The 25697-nt window shown below is 42.2% G+C and overlaps 1 protein-coding gene across 1 annotated transcript; it reads right to left on the bottom strand.

The window, feature by feature from the left end:
* Nucleotides 1-394: 394 nt before the first annotated feature.
* ass1 (argininosuccinate synthase 1) lies at nt 395-24487 on the bottom strand. Its single transcript, XM_070988880.1, has 15 exons — nt 24368-24487; nt 22944-23079; nt 21929-21997; nt 21258-21446; nt 19098-19154; nt 18914-18988; nt 18162-18232; nt 18027-18057; nt 13021-13111; nt 9456-9540; nt 8596-8660; nt 5669-5800; nt 3657-3813; nt 911-976; nt 395-789 (listed from the first exon to the last, which is right to left on the bottom strand). Exons 2-15 carry the CDS (start codon nt 23043-23045, stop codon nt 741-743), a joined length of 1239 nt encoding a protein of 412 aa, XP_070844981.1. The 5' UTR covers nt 23046-23079; nt 24368-24487; the 3' UTR covers nt 395-740.
* Nucleotides 24488-25697: the final 1210 nt, after the last annotated feature.

The following is a 25697-nucleotide window of genomic DNA, read 5'->3' as shown; positions in this document are numbered from 1 at the left end:
TACAGTGCAGGGAAATATACATACGTGGCCAATTGGTTTTCCTTCCATCTGACTTGTGCCATTTGAGCTCAGAAATGGCCTCATTTCTTCTGCTCTAGTGGCTATCAGCGAGCCACCATGTTGACTTTCGCCTGTGCCAAACCCATGCACTGCCACCGCTTCATCTACATATTGTAAATATGATACGGTGTCCTCGCTGCCCTGCAGCCTTCACGGGGCAGTGGCTGTACAGCCCTGAGAGTTAAACAGGCAGGCATTAATAAAGAGGCTATCTGCCAAAGACATGAACTATTAATCATTAACACATTCAAATTGATGGGATGACTTGTATCACCATTGTGTTTGCATATAAACTGATGAGGAAAAATAAAACACAATTCACTTGATTTTATTTCTGAAACTGAAACCTACTTTTAATATTTGTGTCCAGATACTGACTTACTGATGCCAAGGATGAGACAAATTCAGGAAAAAAACACGTATCACTACAATGCTAATCCACAATATATTTTAAAAATGATCTTTACACCTGATTCAAACTGTCCTGATGTTACATTTCATGGATTTTTCTTCCTTCACTCTTCACCACTTAGGAAACACGGTTTTACAACCATGTTTCCGATGCAATACAACCAACAGTAGACAATAAGGCAAAAGGTACACAATGGAGGCACAAAGTCTAAACCTACTACTGTTTAAGACACCCTGGAGAGAAGGAGCTGGTGGCAGAACTGCAGCAGTTACTGCTTGGTGCTGGAGAAACCCTGCAAACGATGGTGTTCCCTTAACCTGTGGAGGAGAACAAGAAGGAAGAAGATTCAAAGTCGAGGTACGAACGCTTGTGGATCAAATCACTTTTAACCAATAATTTGAAGTGTTTTGTACAGCCGCTGGGTCAAAGTATACTAACCTGACAGCATTAATCCTGATGAATCCTGAGGCATCACACGGGTCGTAGTCTCCCTGCACATCCATGCTGGAGGGAAAAGAAGAAAAGGAAGAGGCAGGTGAGACCAATCTTCAGGTTTGAGCTTGGAGGAGAACGAAGCTCAAGAGAAGCGGGAGGAAAATGTTAGAGGATATTCTGGTAACAACATGATTGAAACGTCTGGTATCATTGCAGTAAACATAAGAGACATGGAGCCTCAGCAACTACTGGGATAACTGGATCATTGATAATCTGCTTTTTGAAAATAATGTTCCGATCGATTTTCCTCTGAACGCTCCTCTTTAGCATTGTTTGTTCTGAATAACGGAGAATCAATAGCGCAGAATGAAAACACGCTCGTGTTCGCAAGCACACAAAAGGCGCACATAATCCATTTTAAAACAATCCCATCATATCAGCTCTGAGCTAAGTGTCGAGATGATTTTGTAATCTGGTGTTTTCTGTCTTCCAGTTTATCCACTACTTTTAAAAAGATGTGAATCTATAACTTGTGCCACTGCGCGTTGCTCAGGATGCTAGTTGTAAAGTCATCTCGTCTTAGCGTGTGCGAGTGTCTCACAAAGAGTGTCCGTGTGCTGTGTAATTACAGCAGTTTCTACCTGCAGTGCTTAATACACTCCCTCACTGAGTCCTCTCCTCCCTTCGACACCCCCAACTCCCAGCGTACAGCTTGCACTCATTCTTCAAAAGCACTTAGCAAAAGAGGAAATTGCCAACAAATGATAGGATAAACACTATAAAAAGAAAGACAGACAACTAAATCATCAACTCTCAATACAAGGCTCCCTACCCGGCACCTGAACACCATTATGAGTGAGTGGCTTAAAAGAATATGGCACTGTGTATGTGTGTGTGTGTGCGCAAGCATATGATATTTTGTGTATTCCTTAAAGAAACCCTGCAGTCTAATTGAGAGTGGAGCCAGCGGACGGCGATGAGGGTGACATTTCTGTCTCAGATGGGTGCGGTGACGGGCTGTATTACCACTGTGTTAATGACGCCGTTTACTGTTGCCCGTGGAGAGCCAACAGGATGTCAGCGGGGGGTTTCATGCATAATCTGGTCTGTGTGTGTATGTGTGTGATTGTGGCAGGTTGTCATGAAGTGGCAAATAAGCGTATGTGTGTGTGTGTGTGTGTGTGTGTGTGTGTGTGAGGGAGAGAGTCTGTAGCTTCCAGGTGTATGCTGTCAGGTAGATGCAGAAGTTTTGATAATCCACAATAACCCCTTTATCAAAAATCAAAAATATCTAACAGTGGATTATACTGTGGCCACTTACCACCTACCAATATACTCATATGTACAATGGCTACATATTTTGTGACAGAATAATTACTGCAGCACTGCAACCTGACTGATACACTGACAAGGCTGATATTATCTGCCAATTTTGGCGTGTAAGATATACTGATATTGGCATATGCTGCAGATACGAGGAGAAAATTGCAGTGCAGCAAATAAATCTTACAAAGCCTGCATTTTTATGCAGATTTGTTTTTTTTAATAATTTCCTGCCTTTATTAGAGGACAGAAACTATGAGTAAATAATTAGACTGATAGAAAGCCATTTGTTGCAGCCTTATATGTGTATGGCTATGTGGATTAATTCAGTGATAAGTCTATATCAGAGATGTGTGGTTATATGAAAGGACGCCATTACCATGACGTGGTGTTAGCTGTGTGCTACTGTGCATTTGAAACTGATTTGTGATGGTTTTTGATTGGACCGTTTGTGATGTGCTCCCTTATGAGGAACCGCTGCTCCCATCTGTCAGTGGCCTCGAGGCCTTTGTGAAGCTGCAACACAACACCTCCGTCACCCCAGCTTAGAAATGTGTCTCTACAAGGTCGGATGTTGAACTCAGAACACAAGTCTTGAAAGATCGATGATTCGTAATGTATCTTAAGAGTGACTCAGCAGTTAGTCAATGTTTTGCTGAAAACAGAAAAGTCACAAAAACTGAGACAAAGTAACCAACTTATACAACGAGTTAAAAGGTCTGAATGCAGTATAATCTCTATTATCTCTCTCGCTCACATAGCACAAAATACACTGTACACTCAGCGTATTGATTTTGTTTTGCTGGATGTTTCGCTCGCCAAACCAGTTTAAGGAACTGAATGGCTGACTGTGTGAGACATGTTTCCTTGCCTCCCTCTTTCTGACCCGTTTAACTCGCATGACACCCACACACTATACTCCTAAAAGCCCAGTCAAATCACCTCTCTCCTCTGGCTGAAAACGCCATTAGCTCTCTGACTCTAGGGTACAACTGGAGTGTGTGTGACTGAAGTGGAGATGGAGAGGCATATGGAGGGGTTTTACTTTGGTCAGTGCTGAGCCTGCCCAGAGGGCATCAGGGGTGAGCCTCCTGAACAAACCCACTGTTACCACAGCTAAGAGGCCATGGGGGTGCAGGAGGAGGGGTTGGGGTCGTTGCCCTCCAGGAACCGAGCTTGACACTTCTCTGATGTCTTTGTGAGGCAGGGTCGGCTTAGTATGTTGATGCAGACGTCATAAGAGAACTTGGGCGAGCTGACCTAACGACAGGCTGGCTGGTGAACATGTGGAATAGCTGCACTGTGCCCGGAGCAGCCAAACACAGCTGTCAAATCCCGCTTTGATTCATGGACACATGGCTGCTTTGATAAGCACACGCACACATACACACGTACGTTCAAATGCTTTTATTCTGTCCCCGCTTACCTGACCAACTCCTCATTGTAAAGGGACTTGGGTGACTCTCGTCCCAGGATGTAGACCTGACCCTTGAAGACAGACAGCTGTACTTTGCCCTCCACATTCTCCTGGGATTTAGTTATGCAGTGTCGCACAAAATCACACTCCGGACTGTACCAGAAACCTGAAGAGAGTGAGGAAACAGCAACTTTCAATTTCAATTCATATTTACAACAAAAAGTATGGATGGAAAGGTTTGATTTGACTTAAAACACAGAGACAAAACCTCTTTAAATGCCCCAACTGATGAATATTTAATGTCACCTCATGTCACCTGCTGTATATGACAAATGACAATGTGCCACTAGTTTTGCTGACATTTGTATTTATATCAATTTACACTTATCATTATAAAAAAAATAGATGGACTGGAGAAAGCGGCTCCTCCCTCACAAATCCTCCATTAGCAGCAGGGTCTACAGGGGTGTGTGTGATGTCCACAGTTCCCTCTTTCATGAGCTAAAACTCTTTCTGTGCTTTGGCCTCATTTCTCTTCCAGGTGAAGTTCATACACCCCTTTCTTTTGTCCAATTTCGCTGACCTGGCTCATCAGTCTCTGGGACAGATGGGCGAGGGATGTTTCTGTATATGTTCAGAGGTCAGGCACGCCCCACTCAGCAGGGGTCCTCCTCTCATCAGAGGCTGACCTCCACCTCATCGTCTGTCTGTGTTCAAAGACACAATCCTTTCCTGCTTTCATTCCCTCTGAATTGGCACGAGGTGTCGGACATGACAATTGCACACAGGCCCCCGTTCAGTTTAGAGTCAAATAGAAATGCGTTCAGTCTTCATATTAGTTCTGTCTGCATGTCACTGCAAATGTCTCTGCATGGTGGTTATTTGGGGAGATTTCAGACATCATTATTGATTAATCATTTAGTCTATTTAACACCATAATCAATTAATTGACCACCAATACGAATGTAGCTGTTGTATACTTTGCACTTGTCAAATGCTCGCCACGCTTTGTCGCTGCACTGCCCTTAATCACTGCAAATTCTCTCCTGAAAAATAGTTTGGGTAAATAGTGACGTATTAATTCAAAACAGATGCAGAACAGGTGGATTGTTAACATAAGCCCCACAGCCAGCCGTCTGCTATCTATCTGCAGAGTTATTAATGATTTAAACCCACAATGGGTTTAATCTCTACCCAGCTTCTGAAGGTAGCACCTTTGTGCGTGTGTGTGTGAGTGTGTGTGTTTGTTTCCTGTCTCTGGAGGGTATAACTGAAGTGGCCTAGTAGTCAGTCTCTAATGGCACTGATCCTATTATGTGGATGAAGGTGCAGGGGACTGGAGACTGAGCAGAAGGGCTGATTAAGACACCTGAGCCAAGAAAAGCTCATACACACACAGGCAAACACACTGAACACATAGGTACATATTTAGCATGTTCACATCTCTCTTATAGAAACTCCAGAGGGACGCTGATCCTTCTGTCTATAGCTTGACTGATACTGGATTCTTGAGGCCCATAGTGATAATGATTATTGGGAGTTTTTTTTTTTTTAAAGATATATTGGCTAATAGCATTTTTTTTTTACATAAACACACAACATAAACAACACTGATACAGATTCTTGTGTTTCCCAAATACTGCATTCCTGTGCTGCAATTTATTGTCATCTATCTTTTGACATCTATGCAGATATATCTGCACTAATATCAGTAAATCTATAGGCCTGACTGATTTATCTTTTAGCTCTACCTCAGCTTCCAGTATTTGAGATGTTACAAAGGACAATATGGTAAAATTAAGAAAATTAGATGTTTTCATGGACAGAAACTCTGGAGATTCTCATGTGTAATGCCAAATCTTGCTGCATCCGAGTAGCCTTAACTGTCCTGAAATCAAGATATAGCCTCATTGGCTTTAAAATATAATGACTATGCAATATACCTGGGAATAAGTGAAAGACAATACATAAAACAGAATAAGTGAAACATCTCATTAAGATGACGCATTTTGGGGACTTACCATTGTAGACCATTTCAGAGAACTTGATACCCAGTCCCTGTTTGATCCGACGTACCTCTTTGTCCATGGTAAAGGTCTCAATGTCTAAATGGGCTTTTAACAGAAGCGTGCCGCCCGGTGTTTCATATATTCCTGACAAACACAAAAAAAAAAAAAGAAAAATCAACAAAATTAATGAATATGAACACAAAACACATCAGCAGTTTGAATTAACATATTAGTAAGGAGATGCATGTCCCTTTACCAGCCTGTATAATGTTATCTCTATTCCATATAATCTACCACATTCTTGAGACCCAAATGATAGAAATACTGTTGCAAAAATACTGAGATTATATGCACATTTTCCTCCAATACATCCCTTAATCTCATCACAACCAGCAGCGTTGCCACGATTGTCATCATTATCATCACAGGCCCTTCACAGGAGCATAACCTACAAGCCCTTAACTACCAAGCAAACAGTTCTGTTCGCCATCAGCTGACTGACAGCCAGGCCTTCATGGTGCTCACAAAACATGGATGAGTCTGTCCTGGGTAAATGACAGGGTAGGAGGCCCCTGCCAGCCTGGAGCCTGGACCAGGGCTCTGCCTACCCTGCAATTTACCCCCCTCTGGACAGCGAGGGGGGGGGGGGGGGGGGGGGGGAGAGGAGAAAAGATGAGGTAGATGACAGGAGAAATGAAGCTGTCACTCAAACGTCAGCTAAAACAAAAGGAGGGCTGGGAAAATGCGACAAGACAGATTTCACAACAGAAATAGGAGCTTTATCAATGACATCCATTTTTGTTAGGGCTGGAATTTTCAAAAACTGAGGGCTGTTTCCCCATCCAATACGTGGTTCCTTACATCATCTGTCAGTTTGAATGACAATCACCCTTTTTTGATTCATGTTATGTTGCCAAGCTGCCAAACAGATACTTCACTGTCGCCAACAACAGGCTGCCAAATTCCACAATTTGCACTTTGTTCTCCTGACTCCTAAACTCTTTTCTGAGATTTAACAGATGAACGCTATTTAATCTCTCCCAATCTGGTGAATAGCTCAAATCTGTACGACCCCAAATACTCCTGCGCCGACCCTGATCTGAAAATGGAGAAGCACTTACTTTGTGCTGGCGGCCAAAAACAGAGCTTAGCAGTGCTGCTAATTGTCTAAAGCCTCAAAAGGTTGCCACCTGAGCTAGAACGGCTTGTGGCTTTTCGGTGATCCAGGGCCACAGAGGGCACGTAGGGACATTTCCGCTGGCTCTATCAGATAAATAAGTTAAAAATGCCCTCCAACACAACTTGGTTTAAGTGCTCTAAAAGAGAGCTAGCTTAGCAAACAATGAAATGTTATCTAGCTAAGCTCCAACAGTGGCAGTTTAGTTAAGCTTAGAGACAACACCCCCAGTGGTTTTAGAGGTTTTAATCTATACGGTTACTGCAGGTATGCTGACCATGCTGAAGGCCTGAAGGGGTTCAGGTCAGGAATTAATGTTCCTGAGCTGATCCTCTCTGACTCTTTGGGCAAACAGTTAGACCAGAATAAACAGGCAACACAAATAAATAAAAGCAGATAAATATCTTCAGATTTATAGAAAATCACACTATATATTTTAACCTGAAACACTTTGCCAGTTTCGTGTTTGAACATTTCTGTATAAATAATTTCAATAAAAGGAAAACTGCTAAAGATAACCAAGTAAATCCATTAAAAAATATTTTTGGAGCTTTTGACAATTATGTTTCTGAGTGCCACTGTCTTGGACTGGACATGAAGCAGCCTGCTCATCATCAAAAGATACAGCCATTTCCCGCTGCTTCTGAGCGGTGCACCTCAGCTAACGCCATCACCGGTGCACAGGTCAGAGGCCTAACAGCACTGTGACAGGTGGGAAATGTTTGTCTGGCACACAGGCTGTTGGATGTTTTGTAGCACTGTGACAACATTCTTGACAAACCATTTCAATCCCCTCCGCCTTCCTGACCCCACACAAATAAATATGACCCAACACAAATAGGTATGACATGTCCCCATTCAATCCCTCCCATCATCTATTGTGCTAACACGGCTGCCATTCCACAAGAGACCAACATGTACACATCATGGCAGTTATTCAAGCACTTGGACACCTTGTGCTCCACCTCTTCCTATTGCTTCAGTGGAGGAAAAAGCTTTGATCTTTTGTTCAGCCGAGGGGAGAGAAAAGTGGGCTTCCCATTTTCCAATTTCTACCTGCCAAGTTGCGCCACAGCCACAGTCTGTTGGCCAGTCAATTTGCCAATCATAGCACATAGTGTCGTGGGGGAAAAAGGAGTGTGTGTCTGTGTGTGTGGCGTACAAGGCCAGGACAGCTCACTGCCCTCGCATATTAGCTACAGCAACACGTGCAGAGACCTAACAAAGGAGCTTTTCCAGTTGCCTCTTGATACCAAATATAAAGAAAACATCCCTGCACCACTACATGTGCACATATGTGACAAACTGTGTATTTGTTTGTATCCAGTGAAGCGTGTGCACCTTTATCTTGTTCACAGTATGTGTGTGTTTTCTGTATGTGTGTGCATGCATAAGTGAATGGAAGTAACTTCAGTGTCTATGATTCCTGGTGAACCAGAGTAAAAGATTTTCTTTGAGGGGAGCGTGTTTGCCATCCAGCCCACTTTTATGGAAGTGGAATAGCAAGTGTGACACTTAAAGCATTCATGTAAAATAACTGAAAATTGCATGAAAGCCCTGGATACTGAAAGGAAAGCTTTTGGATGTAAAATTAAAATATTGAGACGTATTTCAGAGTAAGTGCAAGTATGTCCGTCTCGCTGCATTTACAGTGTATATTACTGTTGGAGTAAGGGAGGAAGCTTGTTAGACTAACCTGGCACAAATAGAAAAATGTCATAACCAAGACAGATGAAAATAAAAGGAGTTTTAAATTCCTTACCTCTGGACTTCATTCCAATGAAACGGTTCTCTACAATGTCAATCCGACCCACGCCATGCTTTCCACTACGAGAAAGACGGGGACAGGCAGACATACACTCACACATTAATTTCATCTTAAATTAGATTAGCCCACATAAGTCAAAAACATGATCATCATTTAATACATATTTCTATATTTACAGTTCCTGTTAATAAAGAGTAAAAACCCCAACAACATCTGAGCTCAATTCACAACTTATATTATATTAAATATTTGTTAGAATATTTCTCCTCACGTCTGCATTATTGGAAAAGTCAGTATTAGAAGTAGCTGTCATCCTCTACAAACAGTACTGTTCATTCATCGTCTCCTCTCTTTTAATTTATTTTTTAGAATAGCAAAGCTGAAAAATAGATTTTGGAAATTCATTCAGTGCCATTAATTCAGAGCTACAAATGTTTCAAACTAGCTTGTGATGCAGGTTACGATGAAGCAGGACCAACTTAAACATAGTAGAGCTCCATAAAACTCAGAATTCAATACTCAAAGCTCAAAAGCTGGAGAGGAAACAGATTTTTCTTCAGCTTTAGCCGACTCACCTTCAGTAATTTCATTTTTTTCGGACAGTTGGAAAGCAGTGAGGGAGACACAGGAGGGAAAACTCTGGTGGGATTCGATCCCAGGCCAGCAGCGACAGACACACATCATTCCAGAGGTGGTGAACTTAACCACTGCTCTCCCTCTGGAGACACTTGCATACTATTCTGATAGAGAGGCTTCCTTATGCTGGATATCTAACAAATTATACATAAAAAGGTAAAACTGCTTTTCAGTAAATGCTGTATAGACATTAGGATAAAGTGGGGAAAAATGCTTACCCAACCTCATTGAGGTATGAAAAGATATCCAGCGGTGAGTCCTTGGATTTGCCTTCCTTCACATTGGTCACCTTGACAGGCACTCCTACAAGGAGAAAATGTTGATTTCTTCAGTGATATCACACCAATATAGAAATAACATAAAAATAAACATTACTGTGCAACAATATTTCATCTTTGTTTAATATGACTTACCTGTGACCATCTAGTACTCTCAAATAATGTTAAAATATGTCATAATCTACGAGGCAAAAACTGACACGGTCAATTAATGGTTTCTTTGCAGGTTGATAAGAGAGACACATTTTTGATTTTGAGGGAACTAATTTCCTGAACAGACTTGATGTGAATTTATCTCATAATTTATTTTTGTTTTGATGTAAAAAGCTGTTAAATTGCACCCTTCCTGCAGATTTAGTCAAACACAAACATACAACATTACATGCATAACTAAGGTGAAAATTACATTTTTGATATGTGATATATTTCACTTTAATGGTCCCTGATGTGGGAAAAAAAACACCATCAGAAGTATACCACAGCTGTGTTGGTTGTACTTGAACATTCTACTATTAAATATACCCACAGAGCATTGAACACACCACAGGAAAAACAACAGGTTTGCTGGTTGAGAGTTGATGGTAAGATTCAGATTGGTACTTGTACTTTTGATTTAGATCAGAGAATCAACAGATCGACCGCAAAGAAAAAAAAGAAGACCTCTCCACAGCTCAGCTGATCGAGAGGTTTGGAAGGTGGCTTTCAAAAAACTAATGGAAAAATTAATTTCAACAGACTAAATTGTCAAAACAGCAAGGAGTTGATAAAATCTGCTGACAAGTGCTCGTTATCTCAGTCTCTGAAATCAATACTAGTCAGCTAAAAGTGAAAACCATCACAAAAGGAGGTGGCGACAAGGGCTAATAAATTCAAAGGCCGTGCTGGTTTGAAAGCTGTGAAATCGTGGGCAGGCCTTTATCTAATTCAATTACTCACGCAGCTTTGGTACCCGTACTCTCTTTAGCGCCGAGATATTTTGTGCCACTCTGAGTGTTTGTGTGTTCACGCACATGTGCAGGAGACAAAACCATTTGAAGAATGATCACCCGTCTTCCCACCGCTATGTTTCTAACACACACACACACACACACACACACACACACACACACACACACACACACACACACACACACACACACACACACACACACACACACACACACACACACACACACACACACACACACACACACACACACGCAGGCAAGAAAAGACACCCACGTCCACTCCACACGCTTCCTCTCCAAAGCCACTTAAACCAAGCATGCATCAATCACTGTCATGGACCTGCGTATTCAAGGCCTTCAATGAGAAACACGGGCCAAAGGTGGAGGCGAGGAAACAAACATGACATATGGGTGTGTGTCCGTGTGTGCTGAGAAGAGACCATAACCATCTGAGGACTACACAAGGAGAGGAAATGAGAAACAATCTGCCGATATTCACCCTCCATCCATGCAGTCTTATACATACTCCAGCATGCTTGCAGAAGAGAAGAGCAGCACTTCTGATCGCCTTTCAGCCAAGGTTACAAAGGCCTGACGGGAATGACACGTGAAGAACTTGACAAATTTTTTCAGACAAGGGCTTTTGTTGATAGCCCATTCTCATATCGCGGGAATAGTGGTGGCTCCCATGGGAGAAGAAAAAGTACCTCCTGGTGCAGGAGAGGGCAGTATGGATGATGCATTACTGAAACTGCACCCCCTCCCTGATACCTAATAATTAGATTAAAAGTTCAAATAAATTAAGTGTCTGAACGTGGGAGTGTTGGGGCTGGCCTTTCGTCCCTGTGCTCTCTTTTTTCCCTGCTCTCTCCATCATGCGGGTTCTATCATTCACTGAGGGGTCTTTTTCTCTCCGTGATCCCTTTCTTCAGTTTTTCGCAGCCTAACAGTGCAGACAATGGGAGCGCAGACACAGTTGTAGGAAAAATTACTGCTTTACATTTTTCCTCTCTGTCTCTTTTTCCTCTCCACTTCTTTGGCATGAAAGGAGGGAGGGATGATTTTTTTTTCTCAAAAAAGGGAGAGGAATGGGGAATGGAGTGTTTGACGGGGGAAAAGGTTCCTGTCGTTAAATATTCTTTTTTAATCAGTGAGAAAACTTTGGTGAGAAAGGCAGGGATGAAAAGGTGGGAGGGGGAATGAAATGAAACATTCTTGTGCTGATCTTGTGCTCAGAGGGAGGAGTAGGCTTGGGCCTTTGTGTGGACAACTAAAACAGCTTTTGTCATAGGGCGCTCAATAAAGGAACAGGGAATATGTGTGAAAACAGAGCGCTGGCCTGCAAAGAACCCACAAACCCAGACTAGGCTTTACTGCTGCATCAGTGTTTTACAAAAGCACATCTCATCTCCAGGTGAATTGCCACCAACCTACTTGTTTTATAGTTAAACATTTTCTTTGGGAAACTAGTTTAAGTGAAATCTGAACACCATTTTAGTGCAATTCATGACTACAGCTTCAGTGATCACACATATTCCCATCAAATCCTGCCAACCTTTTGAACTTCCCTTAAATCATTATAGCTCATAAAGCTGCCCATCTAGTCCAAGTGATCAGAGGAGCTAGTGTCTCTCAGCCTATTGATGTTAGTGCTCTGCAGCCTCCGCTAGTGACCAAGGACGAAGGGACATCTGTGGCATTTGCCCCAGGCTTGGATGTTTCTTGTCATTTTCTCTTTGCGCAAACATGTGACACTTTCCACTATGCAGTCCAGCCCTCGTGGCAATATATCTAGTGAGCGTTCCTCTGGCCCCTCGGGGCTTGGTGTATTAGCTGGACTTAATGCTTCCGGCCGGCGTGTCTGCCCCCAGGCCAAACATGGCAGCTTTGGACCAAGTAATGCTGTGAGGGGTTAAGGATAAGTCTGGGTGGTCAGGGATGGTGATAAAGTGCAACCGGGTCAGCATGTGAGCTGTAGCCCCGCGGCGATCGCCATCAATGTTAAGTAACATGAAGGGAGGCTGAGCGGAGAGGACACGGTCCCTTAATGACCCATTATAGGAGTCCAGAATGGATATCTTTCAATAACTGAAACTTCTTTTCCAGTGTATGTGCGTGATATAAAACAAAAAACATCAAATTCGTGACATTTTTCAAATGAATATGCACATTTTGTTTGAATTTGATTTGCCCTAAAATCGGATATAATTTGAGCTCAGTTGCAAAAACAACAACACACAAATACCAAATCCATAACAGCCAAGACCAATTATAAGGCAGATGTTTCTACTTGAATTTAAATTTATTCAGTGTATTACTGATTTTAATGGTGTTGTATGTCATGCACACACACATATAAGGGAAATTAAAAATGTGATTTAATTTTCATGAATGAAATTAATATTTGAAGTTTGAATAATGAGCTCAAATAATCTCAGTTCTGACATTGTGACGTATAATTGACATTTTTGACCAGTTATATGTTTTTCCATCTACATCAGAAGAAGAAGCGGACTGGCATGAGGAATCAACAGGTGACACATGTTGCAAGTACAAACCATTTTTGAAGTCTATCTCCAGGACATCAGGGACGCTGGGAGAGTCTTCTGGGTTCTTGGTCATCAGGTACAGGTCAGCTGGAGCATGGGTCTGAAAAAAGCACAAAAACACACACACTCACTCTCTCTGTATCACACACTTGATGAACACCCAGGACCTTCTGAGACCTCATCAAAGAACAGTACCTCGGATGCGGCGACTATTGTGAGAGCTGATAACAGACAACTCGAGGCGCGGAGGGGAGAAGAAAAGAGAGGTTGATGCGTGAAAAAGGAGAACGCTGAAAACACTATCAGGAGTTGAGTGAAGACAAAAAAAAAGAGAGAAAAATCAATGTTCCATTTTTCTCCTCTATTTGGTTTCATTTTCTGTGCATGGCCCTTCACCACAGGGGAAGGCGGGAAAAGTGGGATGCAGCAAAAAGGAGAGTGGGAAAGGGCAAAAGAAAGAAATGACTCGCATCCGCAAGAATAGAACACTTGACGAGTCAAAACTCACCTGATACTATGACAGAATCTATTTCAGCAACGCTGTGTCCTCAATAATATTCTGCCTTTCTGTAAAAACCTCAGATCTGCCAACTCTATCATGTGTCTGTGGTTCTCCCCTATACCTGTCTTCACCTCTAATCTTCCAGTTTTGATTTTCTGACTGACGTTTGCCTTCGATTTTATTTCCGAATGAAGACTTTCTCCAAATGGGCATCACACGACAAAGTCCACACCCTAAATCGTCAAAACTTGTCCCGGGTGACAGACGTTTGTCGTATTTGCAGTTGGTGGGAGCCGGGAGTGATTTCAGTAAGTCACGGTGGGGACCCAAAAGAGCGTGGCGGCCTGATGTGTCTGCCCAGCGATGTGGCCCTCCAACAATTACACAGCATTAGGACAAGACGATGGCCAATGTCTCCTGAGCTGAGGCAAATTGCAGGGGGACTATGCAAAATAACTATTGGGTGCATTTAAATGGAAAGCTTTACCAGACACTAAATCATCATACAATAACTAATCGGCATCTGCTCGTCGCCTGTCAGTGAGGAGAAAACGAGCAGCGCAATCACTTTCCTTCCTTTTAACTAAACACCAAAATTGACTGAGAAGGCGCCCGTCTTCCTCTCCTTTATTTTCTGCCTCAGCGCCCTGAAAGATGCCAAATGAGAGCGAACAGGAGAGGGGCGAAATGACTACCCTAAAAAGCCTTTTGATGCATATTCTTTGAGGGGGGAAAGATGGACTGAATTTTAAATACCGGAGAATGAGAAAGTCTATCCTGTGGTGTTATATGCTGGCTGTAAATGAAAGGTAGTCTTCTTCAGCCTTCACATAAAATGCAGTATAGCACACAAGAACCACGAGCTGTAAGAGTATTTCCTGGAGACGAGTTGCTAATTTATGGGAAAACTAAGAACAGTGTTAATATATTACCTGTGTCTTTATTGCCTTAAAAAGAATTGAGGACATAAATGAACTATGGCTTTGAGAAAGTCCTCATATGAGAACAATTTCCAGCTGATCAATTAAAAACATGTTTTGAAAATGTATACATATTCATGCCTCCTGCTGAGTAATGTTTGAAAACTCATGCATGCTCCAGCAATGAGAGCTCACACCTAATAGGCTATTGGATAGAGAGAGAAAAGGAAAAATAAAGGGAATAGGCTTGTTTCCAGTGAGCGAGAGATCAATGCATTTCAATTCAAACCCCCTGCAGGTGGACCTGTCCCAAAGCCATGGCCCTGAAAGAGAGGAAAAGGTAGAGACAGAGAAGGCGGGGGGCACGGGGTATTGGTGGGAAATGGGGCATGAAGCGCACCATCATGTAGCACAGAGCAACTCCTTTGGCAGTCTTTGCTTCTGCCATATTGTTGTGCTAAACGTGGCCCATACAGCAAAGACGAAGGCTGACGCATGAACTTAAAGCAAGTAAATTTCTATCTTTCCACATATTAGTTGCCTCATTGGTTTTCAATCGAAGCCAACAGAGCCCAAAGAGGCAGAGGTGGCAGGAGGGAGAGGGGGAGGAAGGGGAGAGAGAGTTGAGAGGGAGATAGAAGAGAAGAGGATGGTAAAAACATTTTTGGCGCAATGGGTTGGAAATGACGCTTAAATCACCACGTTTCAAGTCTGCCCTTCTCTTTAAAATGCAAACATGGCAAATTGAGACAAAAATAAAACAATATACGTATGATGTGTTGATGTGTGAGATGTTTATATTCTTAACACCCAGGATGTTTTGGTTAATGTTAGGGCTCCAGCTCAATTTAATGAAGACATACGGCACTTCTACATTAAGGCAAAGCTACAGTAATGCCGAGCTGGACACAGGGAGCACTTGCTAAGTACGACAGGCCAGACCAATCAGACCTGAGGGCAGCAAAGGCACATGACAAACGCTGACCTCTTTGCTTCAAAGCACACATTCACATGCATACATACACCTACAAGCCCACTTCCTATCCCTACAGGCAGTCTTCTGTCCATCCATCTTTCCAGCCAGCCATGCGACCAGCAGAAAACAAGTTTTCATTTCCTCTAGGTGACCAGGGGCTTGCCGTTACGCTCCTTTACTCCTGGTCAACATGAGCAGTGGCCCATCAGCTCCCTGATCAAAGAGCGGAGTGGGCCCGGGGAAGCTCAATGACAGAGGCTATAATTAAGACTGAAGTGATGTTTTAATGACTCAGGACGAGTGTCAGGCTGCCTCAGGCTGGGCCCTGACCGTCCATGTGTGGAGGGGCAGAGGCAGAGGGAGGAGATGGTGAGGAATCTGCAGGGTATTGAGCCATCTAACAATTGGAATATTGCTCATTAAGTGTGATGAATACCACAACATAAGAAATGCAGAATACTCGGCAGCAATACAAATCTGACATATTCGTCCCAACAACAGGTGAGTGATACAGTTAAAATCTATGAGAGTTCATAAAATTTTAAATTACAATTCTAAAAAATTGAAGTGAGCAACATTTATGGATAAAACAACCAGATGGAAATGTTGTTTATGGCACATCCTGTGAATCAAATACCTCCTCCTAATCAAATCATCCTGCTCACCTTTTTGCAACATTGCCTACAATGGTCAGAAGCGAGCAGATACCGAAAGGATAGCATTTTCTTTTAGTGAGAAGTTGACAGTGTTCACTGTCATATCGCCTGACCCTGATACCAGAAAATGAGAATCTAATGTGGGAGCATGAATTATTCAACTTAATGGCAACCACACAATGCAGTCATCAGGTTCATGCTAAGGCTACTAAATAACATGATAAAAAACAGCTGAAGTTGCCCTGGGCACATGTCTTCACATAGATAAACGCACATGGAGGTGAGTAAATAAAAAAGTCATTGTGCTACAGGCAGGATGGTTTAGGGTTATCAGGAAGGATACAGTGTTAATCATAGAGTAACCTGAACTCTGCTGACTCTTATCTGCAGGAGAACATATGAGCGACCATTTGGACATTTCCTAATCTGACTGTGTTGAGCAGAGAGGGGTCTTTGTACCACAGGTGGGGGGCATTGGGGAGGTTTGAATAGTTGAGGTCTGCCCTGAGCCTTTAGGGCTGTAACTGGAGGAGAGAGGGAGGCTGATACAGAGAGGAGATACTTAGACCTCTTTCAGGTGACCTTCTAGGTCGATCAGAATCTGTCGTGTTGGGTGAGAAATTCACTTTGTTGTTGTTGTTGTGTTGTTATGCTGGTTGTTTTAAGAATTCAGTTTATATTTGTAATAATTTCCTGCACCAAATCGCATTCAAAATTATGTTTAACCTAGGAATTTTTGTGATGATGCTGTTGATCCTAATTAACAAACATAGTTGGAAAAAGTCAAATTGCCAGAAGATCCAGGGGTTGCGGCTGCTGGAAATTACTCAATTATTAAAGCTCGTTCAAAGTTCAAAATATCATTTTGTGGCCTGGGTAATGTATTCAAATCCTTTTACCACTCTGGACCCCTGCACCATAAATATTTCATTCTGTTTAATGCCATTAATCGATTCAGTATTGGAGTAAATGGTCCGACACAAAACCCCTGAATGAAATCAGTTGCACAATACTGTCATCGTGCATCGCTATGCTATTGAGCCGGTTAGTCTCATTCTTTTCAAAACATTTCTCCACAGGCCGACCACTTAAGAGGCAGCGGAGGGGTGGGAAAGGGACAGAGAAAGAGTGAGAGAGATAGAGGTCTGTGAGTTACAGTGGGCCTGCCCCTGCATCTCCACTCCACCAGCGCGGGACCCCCTCGCCTCCCTGTGACACCCCGTCCATTGGGGACTCATCTGTCTGGCGCGCTGTCTTTGTACTTTACTGTTACTGGTGACATTTTGGTGTCACGGTGTCACGATGAAATGGCTCCCCTCCCACGTTGCAGCCCGCGGCGGCGCAACTAGTGGAACAATGAGGTCCCGAGGAGTTGGGGCTGGAACTCAGGAGGCCCCAGCTGGGCGCAACGCCCTAACCCTTCCCCCTCCCCGGCTCCCATGAAATCGGGAATTAGTCGAAGCGTTGCTGACGACAAGTCAGTGTCTGTGTGTCCCAGGCTCTTCCCAGGGCCCGGCGAGGACCCGGGGTGAGGAGAGACAGAGACACAGACACAGCAACCAAGGGATGGGAGCTTTGGGGGTCACAGGGGGCAACCTGTATGTACTGCTTTGACCTCCAACCTTAGCAGAGATCAAACTCGGTCTCATCCATGGCACTGTGGGAGAGTGAGTCGCGGCCATCTCTGGTGGGCTGGCATCGGTCAGCCTTACTGTCATGTTATTTTTACAGTCACTCCAAATAGATGACGTCCTTTAACGTCAGCATTTTAAGCACAGGCAGTGATCTGAAGATGACATCAGCTGTTTTACCTAAAACTCTTCAGTGCAGTGTGTATGCAAAGAAATGTCTTCAGTTGATGTAAATCTGTCAGCTTCACCACGCAGTATATCAAACCAACATCAGTATTGCTACATTTTAAACGTAAGCACATCACACTCCAAACTGGGAACTGGTTTTACCTTAGGGTTCTCCAGGATTCCAGACTCATAGCTGTAAAGAAACAGAATTTAGAAAATTAAGGTCTATTTAATTCTGACTGAAAAAAAAGGTTTAAACAAGAACTAAATAAAGCATGCCGCACCAGTCCAACCCACCTTATATGCATGAGGTTGGCGTCCATGCTCCAGGGTGCCCGAGGGGTGACAGGCACAGGGATGCCATGTTTCTACAGTTGGACAGACAAAGCCATGTTACAGAATGTTTGCCTGTAATCTAACAGCACCTGAACGTTAGAGGACAGACTATAAGTCAGAGCTGCACTTGTACGTCCAGAGAGTTCTGAACACAAAGCGCCAAACAAAGTATCCCCAGTTGTTGAGTTTTGGGCATGCTGTGCAACCAAAATACATCTATGCTTCTCACTTTTAGAGTTTGCAGTGAAAAGAACAAAAACAATCAACAAAGAGTGATATTTCTTGTACGTTTAAAGGGAAAGTGAATAGTTAAAGATTGTGTGATTTTACAAATACTCCATAAGGCAGCATGAGTGATGTTGACTGAAACACCATGATCACCCTCTAGTGGGAAAATCTGGTACAAACCACCAAATCTTAATCTCAGTCTTAGATCAGAATCTAAATTGAATACGCAGGGTGAGGAGGTTTTTTTCAAAACCTGTTGAGCTTTTGTTAATACATATGATTAAGATAATTCTTTAATGATCCCAAAGGGATGGGGGGATATTAGGGGTAACAACAACACAAGAGACAGACCAGAAACAGATACAAAATGGATTAAAAACCGGGAGAGCTCCATCATAAAATTATAGTTATATGCAAATAATCTTTAGTTGGCGGCCAAACTGGACTTGGATTTTTGTGTTTTTTTAACAGGCTGATGGAGTTACCTGAGCATATTCCATCAGGTCTGTTCTTCCCCGGAAGCGGTTGTAGAACTCAGGGATCCTCCATGGTGCGATGATCTAGGCAGCACAAACAGAGAGTCAGCTCTGTAGCAGCAGCATCATGTCAACAGATGCTGTGTCACACAGTACAAGCCGTAACCTCCATACAGTGAGGCAGGAAAGTTACCTTAACCTCAGGGTAGAGGGCGTAGCATGTGAGCTCAAAACGTATCTGGTCATTGCCCTGAAAAACACAAACACATTGCTTCAGCTCTATTCAATTCAATATTCCTTTATTCGTCCCTCGAGGGGAAATTCTGATTACGTAAATTCTCTACGTACCACATGTGAGGTGTGCTGATGTTCATCTGCATTTAGGCTATCAGTTAATCGCCTGACAACTCTCATTGGTCGAGCAGTGATGTTTCCCACATCTGTATTTTCTGGTGACATATACCATGATCATAGCCTTCTCGAATTTTCATTCCTACATTTTCCTCTACAGTACTGTCACTTTCATCATTACCAGTTTCAAGGTAAATAGAAATATACTATTTTTGGGGGGGTGGGGGGGTCAGAGGAGCTGCAGTGATCACAAATAGAAACAAACAATAAAAGATGAAAAATGTTTTAAGGTATTACTTGAGGTTTCCATTGTCACTTTATGATGTGGTATCTGTCTCCATCTACAGGCAAAACATGGACACTGCGTTTCAGCTGAAGGGACAGTAATGCCTGCAGCTCCTTTGACACTCACAGCAACAACAGAGGCTGCTGAAAGTTGTACTAATAGCTTAAACTCAGCTCTTGCTATCTGTCAGTTGAACCTCTTTCTATCAAAATTAGACAGTCAATGAAGTCTACACCCTGGTTCACGGATAAAACACATGCTCAGGCCTGCAGGAAATTGGGACGTAAATGGTGTCAATCAAAACTGGAAGTATTGTACCTCGCAAGGCATGAGAGCATCTCATGCTCTGTCTAGGGATGGGAATTGATAAGATTTTATTAACACCAGTTCCTTTATTATATCTGCTCATCGGAGCAATTCTTTAGCAACCCCCCTACTGACTCCTGATCAGTTTACTTAGTAGGGAAAAACAGTAGGCAAAGAAAGGTTTTCAGTGTCAGTGTAACTGTTTTATTATGTCTGAGTCTGAACTAATTCTAACATTATGTTTACTGATGTCTACCCTAATTTAACAGATACTTAGTTGGAAAGCAAAGGCATTTGTGTGTAAAGTGTCAAGTATATGGTGTTCCTGGAATTTAAGGCCATGTTGCATGTGAAGATGTTTCAGCATACTGCTGCTGTGTTCCCCCAGAAAACATGCCAGCACTGATAAAAGGAACAGATAAGCTCAGAGGCATACAGTCACAAAGGACGTAAGAATTTGGAACCGGTTCTCAACTGATTCATTCTCAATTCTCATCCCTGCCTCTGTCTACTGCAAAAACAGCCTACTTGTCTTGCTTACTCAGTCACACGACACACAGAGATTTACTATTGACGCTGTAGCTGAAGTTACTCAAAAGCAGCCATCTGACAGCTGCTCACCCTTTACAGCTCATGATTTCTTGGATTTTTTTGTATTGTAAAATAGGTGAGACTCGATGCAAAATTACTTCCTCATCTCAAGCTTTCATTCATATGCTGAGTCCCAGCTGGTCTTACACATTTTGAGACTCTTGAGGCACAGACATTGATTAACCTGGTTTTCTCTTAAGAATTAACTACCTCCGTCTAGCTAAACATCTCTGGGCTCTTCATGCTGCTGAATATTGTGGATTTAACCACTTACAACCGGCACTGTCCGCACTAGCTTCAAGTGGCTGCGGGTAAACTTTACTTAAGGATCCACACCTTGATTCAGGATGAATACATAACAACCAGTCTTTAACCTTCTATTCTTTGAAAAGCATTAGAAAGGGATGTGCCCCAGCAACTTTCTGCCCACATAATTTAAAAGTCATTTTTAACCTTTTCATAGCCTCCTCCAGTCATTCCACTGACACAGCACTTACTAAAGTGGTAAACGACATTTTGTTTACTATTGATTCACCTGTGCGCTTCCACGCTAATATTCAATATTTGTCAGTCACTGCTCACTCATACCAATCAGAAAAACACTTGGCATGCCTCCAACACGCAAAAACATATTTGCATTTTCCCTTGAAATGCAGTGACTCATTTCATTTAGCTGAAGCTTCAGAGGAAAAATGCAGGGTATAGAAATGTTAATATTTGTTTCAAATTAGCAGACACGGCTGTAGGGAGGACAGATTTCTGACTTACTACTGCTGTTTGATTAAAACAAGTTAATGTTCAACCCTGCAAACGGCTTACCTTTCCTGTGGCACCATGGGAGACAAAATGGGCACCCTCCCTGCGTGCAATCTCCACCTGCCGGCGGGCAATACAGGGCCGTGCGATCGCAGTGCCCATCAAGTATCGGTCCTCATAGATGGCATTGGCTTGAACTGCGGGCCAGATGAAGTTCTCCACAAAGTCTGCACGCAGATCTTCAATGAAAACCTAAACGGGAATGGAGGCCAGGACACAGAACAGGGCTTTGTGTTAAGTCTTTGATTCATCTCTGGGACATTTTCATATGAGAAATATTTAATGAATTATTTATGATATTGTTCCCTTCTGGGAGAGTAAATAACTGATGGTTGCTTGCCACAAAAGAGCTTTGTCTCATACTGTAAGCATGTGACGTGAATATAGAAATTACAGCATGCTATGATTTTGTAGCTGAAGAGGCTGGAAACTTGCTTTTGGTCAGACACTTTAAAAGCACTTTCTTGGGCTCTGGTATCTGAGATTTGACAGTCAGCTGATGAAGAGCACTAGATGCATGCACATGAATATGCATACTCATGCATACTGCACCATAGTACTATATGAAAAAAATGTATAACAGCAAAATGTGAAACCATCAGCTGAAGGTTAAGAAATCAATCTGATAGGAAGATGCAATGGCATTACACCATCACATCTCTTCTATCTCTTACCTTCTTTGCACCAAGGCTTTCTGCCTTATTCCGGGCAGCTTCAAAATCTTCATCTTGCCCAATGTTAGCCTAGAAAAACAGACATGTAATTGCACGGCGCAGTGATGTACAAATTTTCATTGATATTTGCAATTTATTAAAAAGTCATTTTAGCTTAGAGCTCCTGTAGAATAACATGCAAGCCCTCCATGTGTAAGCACGCAGACTCGTGACTGTGCAAGTGTTCATTTTGATATTCCATCCTCTTGGAATTCAGATCACATCTGAGGGGGAGATTTAAGAACCTCCTGAGAGCGAAGGCTAAGCATGAACACCAACACAAAGCAACGCTTTCCTGCAAAGACATGATACTGATCTAGTACACAAAACAAAACCTGCTGCATAAACACTTAAGCATGCTACAATTCAATACATGTAACAAACCTGTCATTGTGACCTTACAGCCGGATGTCAGCTCTTTTCCATTATTGGGGAATTAAACTTCCACAACATATAACGACATATTTTTTTGACAAGTTGACACAAGTGCATAGTTCTGTAAATTGATCAGTAGCAATCAATTATGCATTGGATCAATGCCTGCTATTCTTTTTCTGCTCTTCTACAGAGCCAAAGCAAAAAAGATTGGGGGGGGGGCTGCACCTTGTGAGCAGCAGCAGTGAACTATTGACCATCACCCATCCCCCACACCAAACCATAAGAATGAGAAGTTAGACAATAAGAAAAACTGCCTGCTGTGCAGTTTTAAACTGCCACAGGGCAAAAAGTAAATCCAGTCAGCTTTGTGCCGGCATTATCAAGCTAAATCCAGTGGTTGGGAGTTAACCAGTCCTGTAGCTCTGACAGGACTTTTGGGACAGCCAATGGAAAACTCCACTTGCCTGTTGGACAAACAGCCTCAGCTGTCTGAAAACAGCAGATTGTAAAACTTCAGAGGTACACAACATGCAAAAGCAGCTGGCTGGAAACACAAACTAAGACACCTGTTGCGCACACATTGGTCTCTAAATCTTACCAAGTATGTGATCACATCATAGCCCTGTTCCTTCAGCCAAACCAGAATGCAGGATGTGTCCAGTCCACCGCTGTAGGCCAGAACCACTGTACCTTTGGACATGATGAGGGCCCCTCAATCCAACAGGAAGAAGAAGCTGTGGAGTGGCAGCAGAGTTTGTGTTCAGTTTTGCTGTTTCTACTTTAATGCAGACTGCAGAACGGACAAATTCGACAACGTGTCCTTGGGCTCCGGGCATTTTCATTATTCTTTGACATTTAGAGACTACAAGATTAGACAACTGGAAGACAGTTTAACCATGAAGCAAATAATCATTAGCTGCAGCCCTTGTCCTGGGACTGAGGTACTGCAATGTGCTCTATCAGAATGATTCTGAAGTGCTTTACAGCAAAGTAGCACATAGTATCAGGTGAAAATATCTACCAAAATAGACTAGCATTTTTACATTTTGCTTAAAATCCTCTTTAAATGTTACTGTTAGTGAATTTTAAGAACTTTTTCCAACCTAAAAAAAACTCTGCCACAACACTTGACAGCACCATCTTGCCATCAAACTATCCTACAACTACATTTAGCTGCCCATTTTGGTTGAATATGCCACTTGACAGAATAAGACAGTTCTTGTATTCAAACTGGAAATGAAAGTTAAAAGTTTCATCAGCATGGTTTGAAGAGGAGGAGGATGAAATCTTCACATGTGGTTTTCCTCCCTTCCTGAAGCAATCTGTTGAGTGCCAGGTGAAAAAAATAGCATACTTTAATTATACTCCTTGAGTAATTTAGATTTACATTAATAGTAAAGTACATTTTGTGCTACTTACACTTCATTACTATTAAACGTACTTACAACGTACAAACATACTTTGAAATCAGCACAAAAAGTAAAAGTGTTCTCATGTTGACTTTTCTATCCTTAAATAATATTTCTAACACATTAAAGTATACTTCTTTTTGATCTGGGGGTCTGCCTTATGGCCAGATGGAGGAAGTTGAAGTGTGTATAGAGCTGCAACGATTAGATTCCTGCTAAAAATGTGCACATTTTCTAATTTCCTTGTTCCTCTATGACAGGAAACTTCAAACTATCAACAGCTTAAAGGGATGTGCCATCGATGGTCATCTTAGCCCGTGTATGTGCTTCCCCTAACAATTTGTCTGGCTGGCAGTGGGAACAAGATGTACAATAATTGGCAAGGTGAAGCACAAACACACTTATCGTTTCTACGATAGCTAGGTACGATTTTTGTGGGATATATACGTTTTTTTGCCACAGCAACTGTTATCACTAATGGCAACTGACAGCCCAGGCGACAAACGCTTGCAAAGTAATAAAATACCCTCCGACGAAAATCAAGGTGGTCGCTGTGATTTAAAGATAAAACCTTAAGTTAAAACATGAAACCGTGGAGGTGGGTTGTACTTACGAAAAAGTGGGTTTTGTGAGATACACAAGCGTTATCCGAAGGCGCTGTTGCCGCCTGCCGGTCAGTGACCAACGGAAGGAGGAGGGAGACTGTCCGTTTGCTTATGTCTATGGTTTGTCTGCTCTGGTGACTCGCCACCACCGAAAAAAAAAAAAACACCCCTTACTCTGATTGGTTCAGCCCCCGCTGCGTCATCCATAACGTTCACTTCGCGCGCATTACCGTCGTTTACATATTTCCATTCATTGTCAGAAAATAACAAAAACAGAATTGATCGATTAATAGATTGATGGATTGATTTTGCTTGTGGATTATCAGACACAGAAAAATTACGCTGTCGCTGTCGTTATGCCGACTATAATGCAGCTTCTGCTGTTGCTGTGCTGGCAGCAGCCCAGATATTCTGAATTCATTGGCAACATAAGTAAGAGATAGCGATGAATGATGAAATATGTTCTTGAGTTGCTTTATGGAAACTGCACGATGCAACGTGTCTCCAGCCTCTAAGCAGCGGTGGAAGAAGCATTTTCTGCTTCTGCTGCTCTCTGTCACATCACAGTAAAATTCAGAAGCAAGTAAGGTACTTTTTAACTCCACTATATTTATTTGATAACTTTAGTTACTTGTTACTTTGCAGATTCAGATTAATGCAAAAATAAAAATCAACTAGTACATTATTATGTATAGAAAGTAGTTGAAATTAGCTCCACCTTTTCAAGCTGCATCATTAAAATGATGTACACATTAAGACACCAATAATCATAATCTTATGCTACAATAATTGTTGTTATTGTTATTACTCTGAAATGGACCATTCTGCATGATAAGCACTTAAACTTTTGGCACTTTAAGTATATTTTCATGCTAACACTTCTTACTAGAGTATGATTTTGAATGCAGGACTTACTCATAACATTATTCCATTACTAGACTGAGATGAAGCTACTTTTAACTGGCGTCACATACACAAGTCCACATGCTAAATAACAGTACTTATTAATCCAATGACAAAATATGACAAGTCCTTAAAACCCTTCATCTATAACTACTTTTAGCGCCTTGCAGTCATATGCCTCTGCAAACCAGCCAAGTTGTATTTACATCCATGTACATTGTCACCAAATTAGTGTCAATATTTTCTGCCTTGATCATGTTTTTGATGGTGGTCATCCAAAACGGTGATGGTGGCTGCGATGAAAATATGCAAACCTATCTAAATAATACATGGGAGTCACACATTTTGATAGCTGTCACAGCAGAAACTGGTGCAGAGTAGTGTACAGATTCATATGCAGAGCATTGACACGTCATCTGTCAGTATCAGATCGGT

The sequence above is a fragment of the Chaetodon trifascialis genome, chromosome 20, assembly GCF_039877785.1.
Source record: "Chaetodon trifascialis isolate fChaTrf1 chromosome 20, fChaTrf1.hap1, whole genome shotgun sequence".
NCBI lineage: Eukaryota > Metazoa > Chordata > Actinopteri > Chaetodontiformes > Chaetodontidae > Chaetodon > Chaetodon trifascialis.
This window is presented reverse-complemented; position numbering and strand designations above follow the sequence as displayed.

What these genes read in the sequence shown, in the direction of transcription:
- ass1 (XM_070988880.1), bottom strand. Translation starts at nt 23,045, where the DNA reads ATGTCCAAAGGTACAGTGGTTCTGGCCTACAGCGGTGGACTGGACACA. An exon ending in CCCTCTACCCTGAGGTTAAG is followed by an intron (nt 18,989 to 19,097) that starts GTAACTTTCCTG and finishes TGTGCTGCCTAG; the next exon opens with ATCATCGCACCATGGAGGAT. An exon ending in ACCTGATGGAATATGCTCAG is followed by an intron (nt 18,233 to 18,913) that starts GTAACTCCATCA and finishes GTCCAACTGTAG; the next exon opens with AAACATGGCATCCCTGTGCC.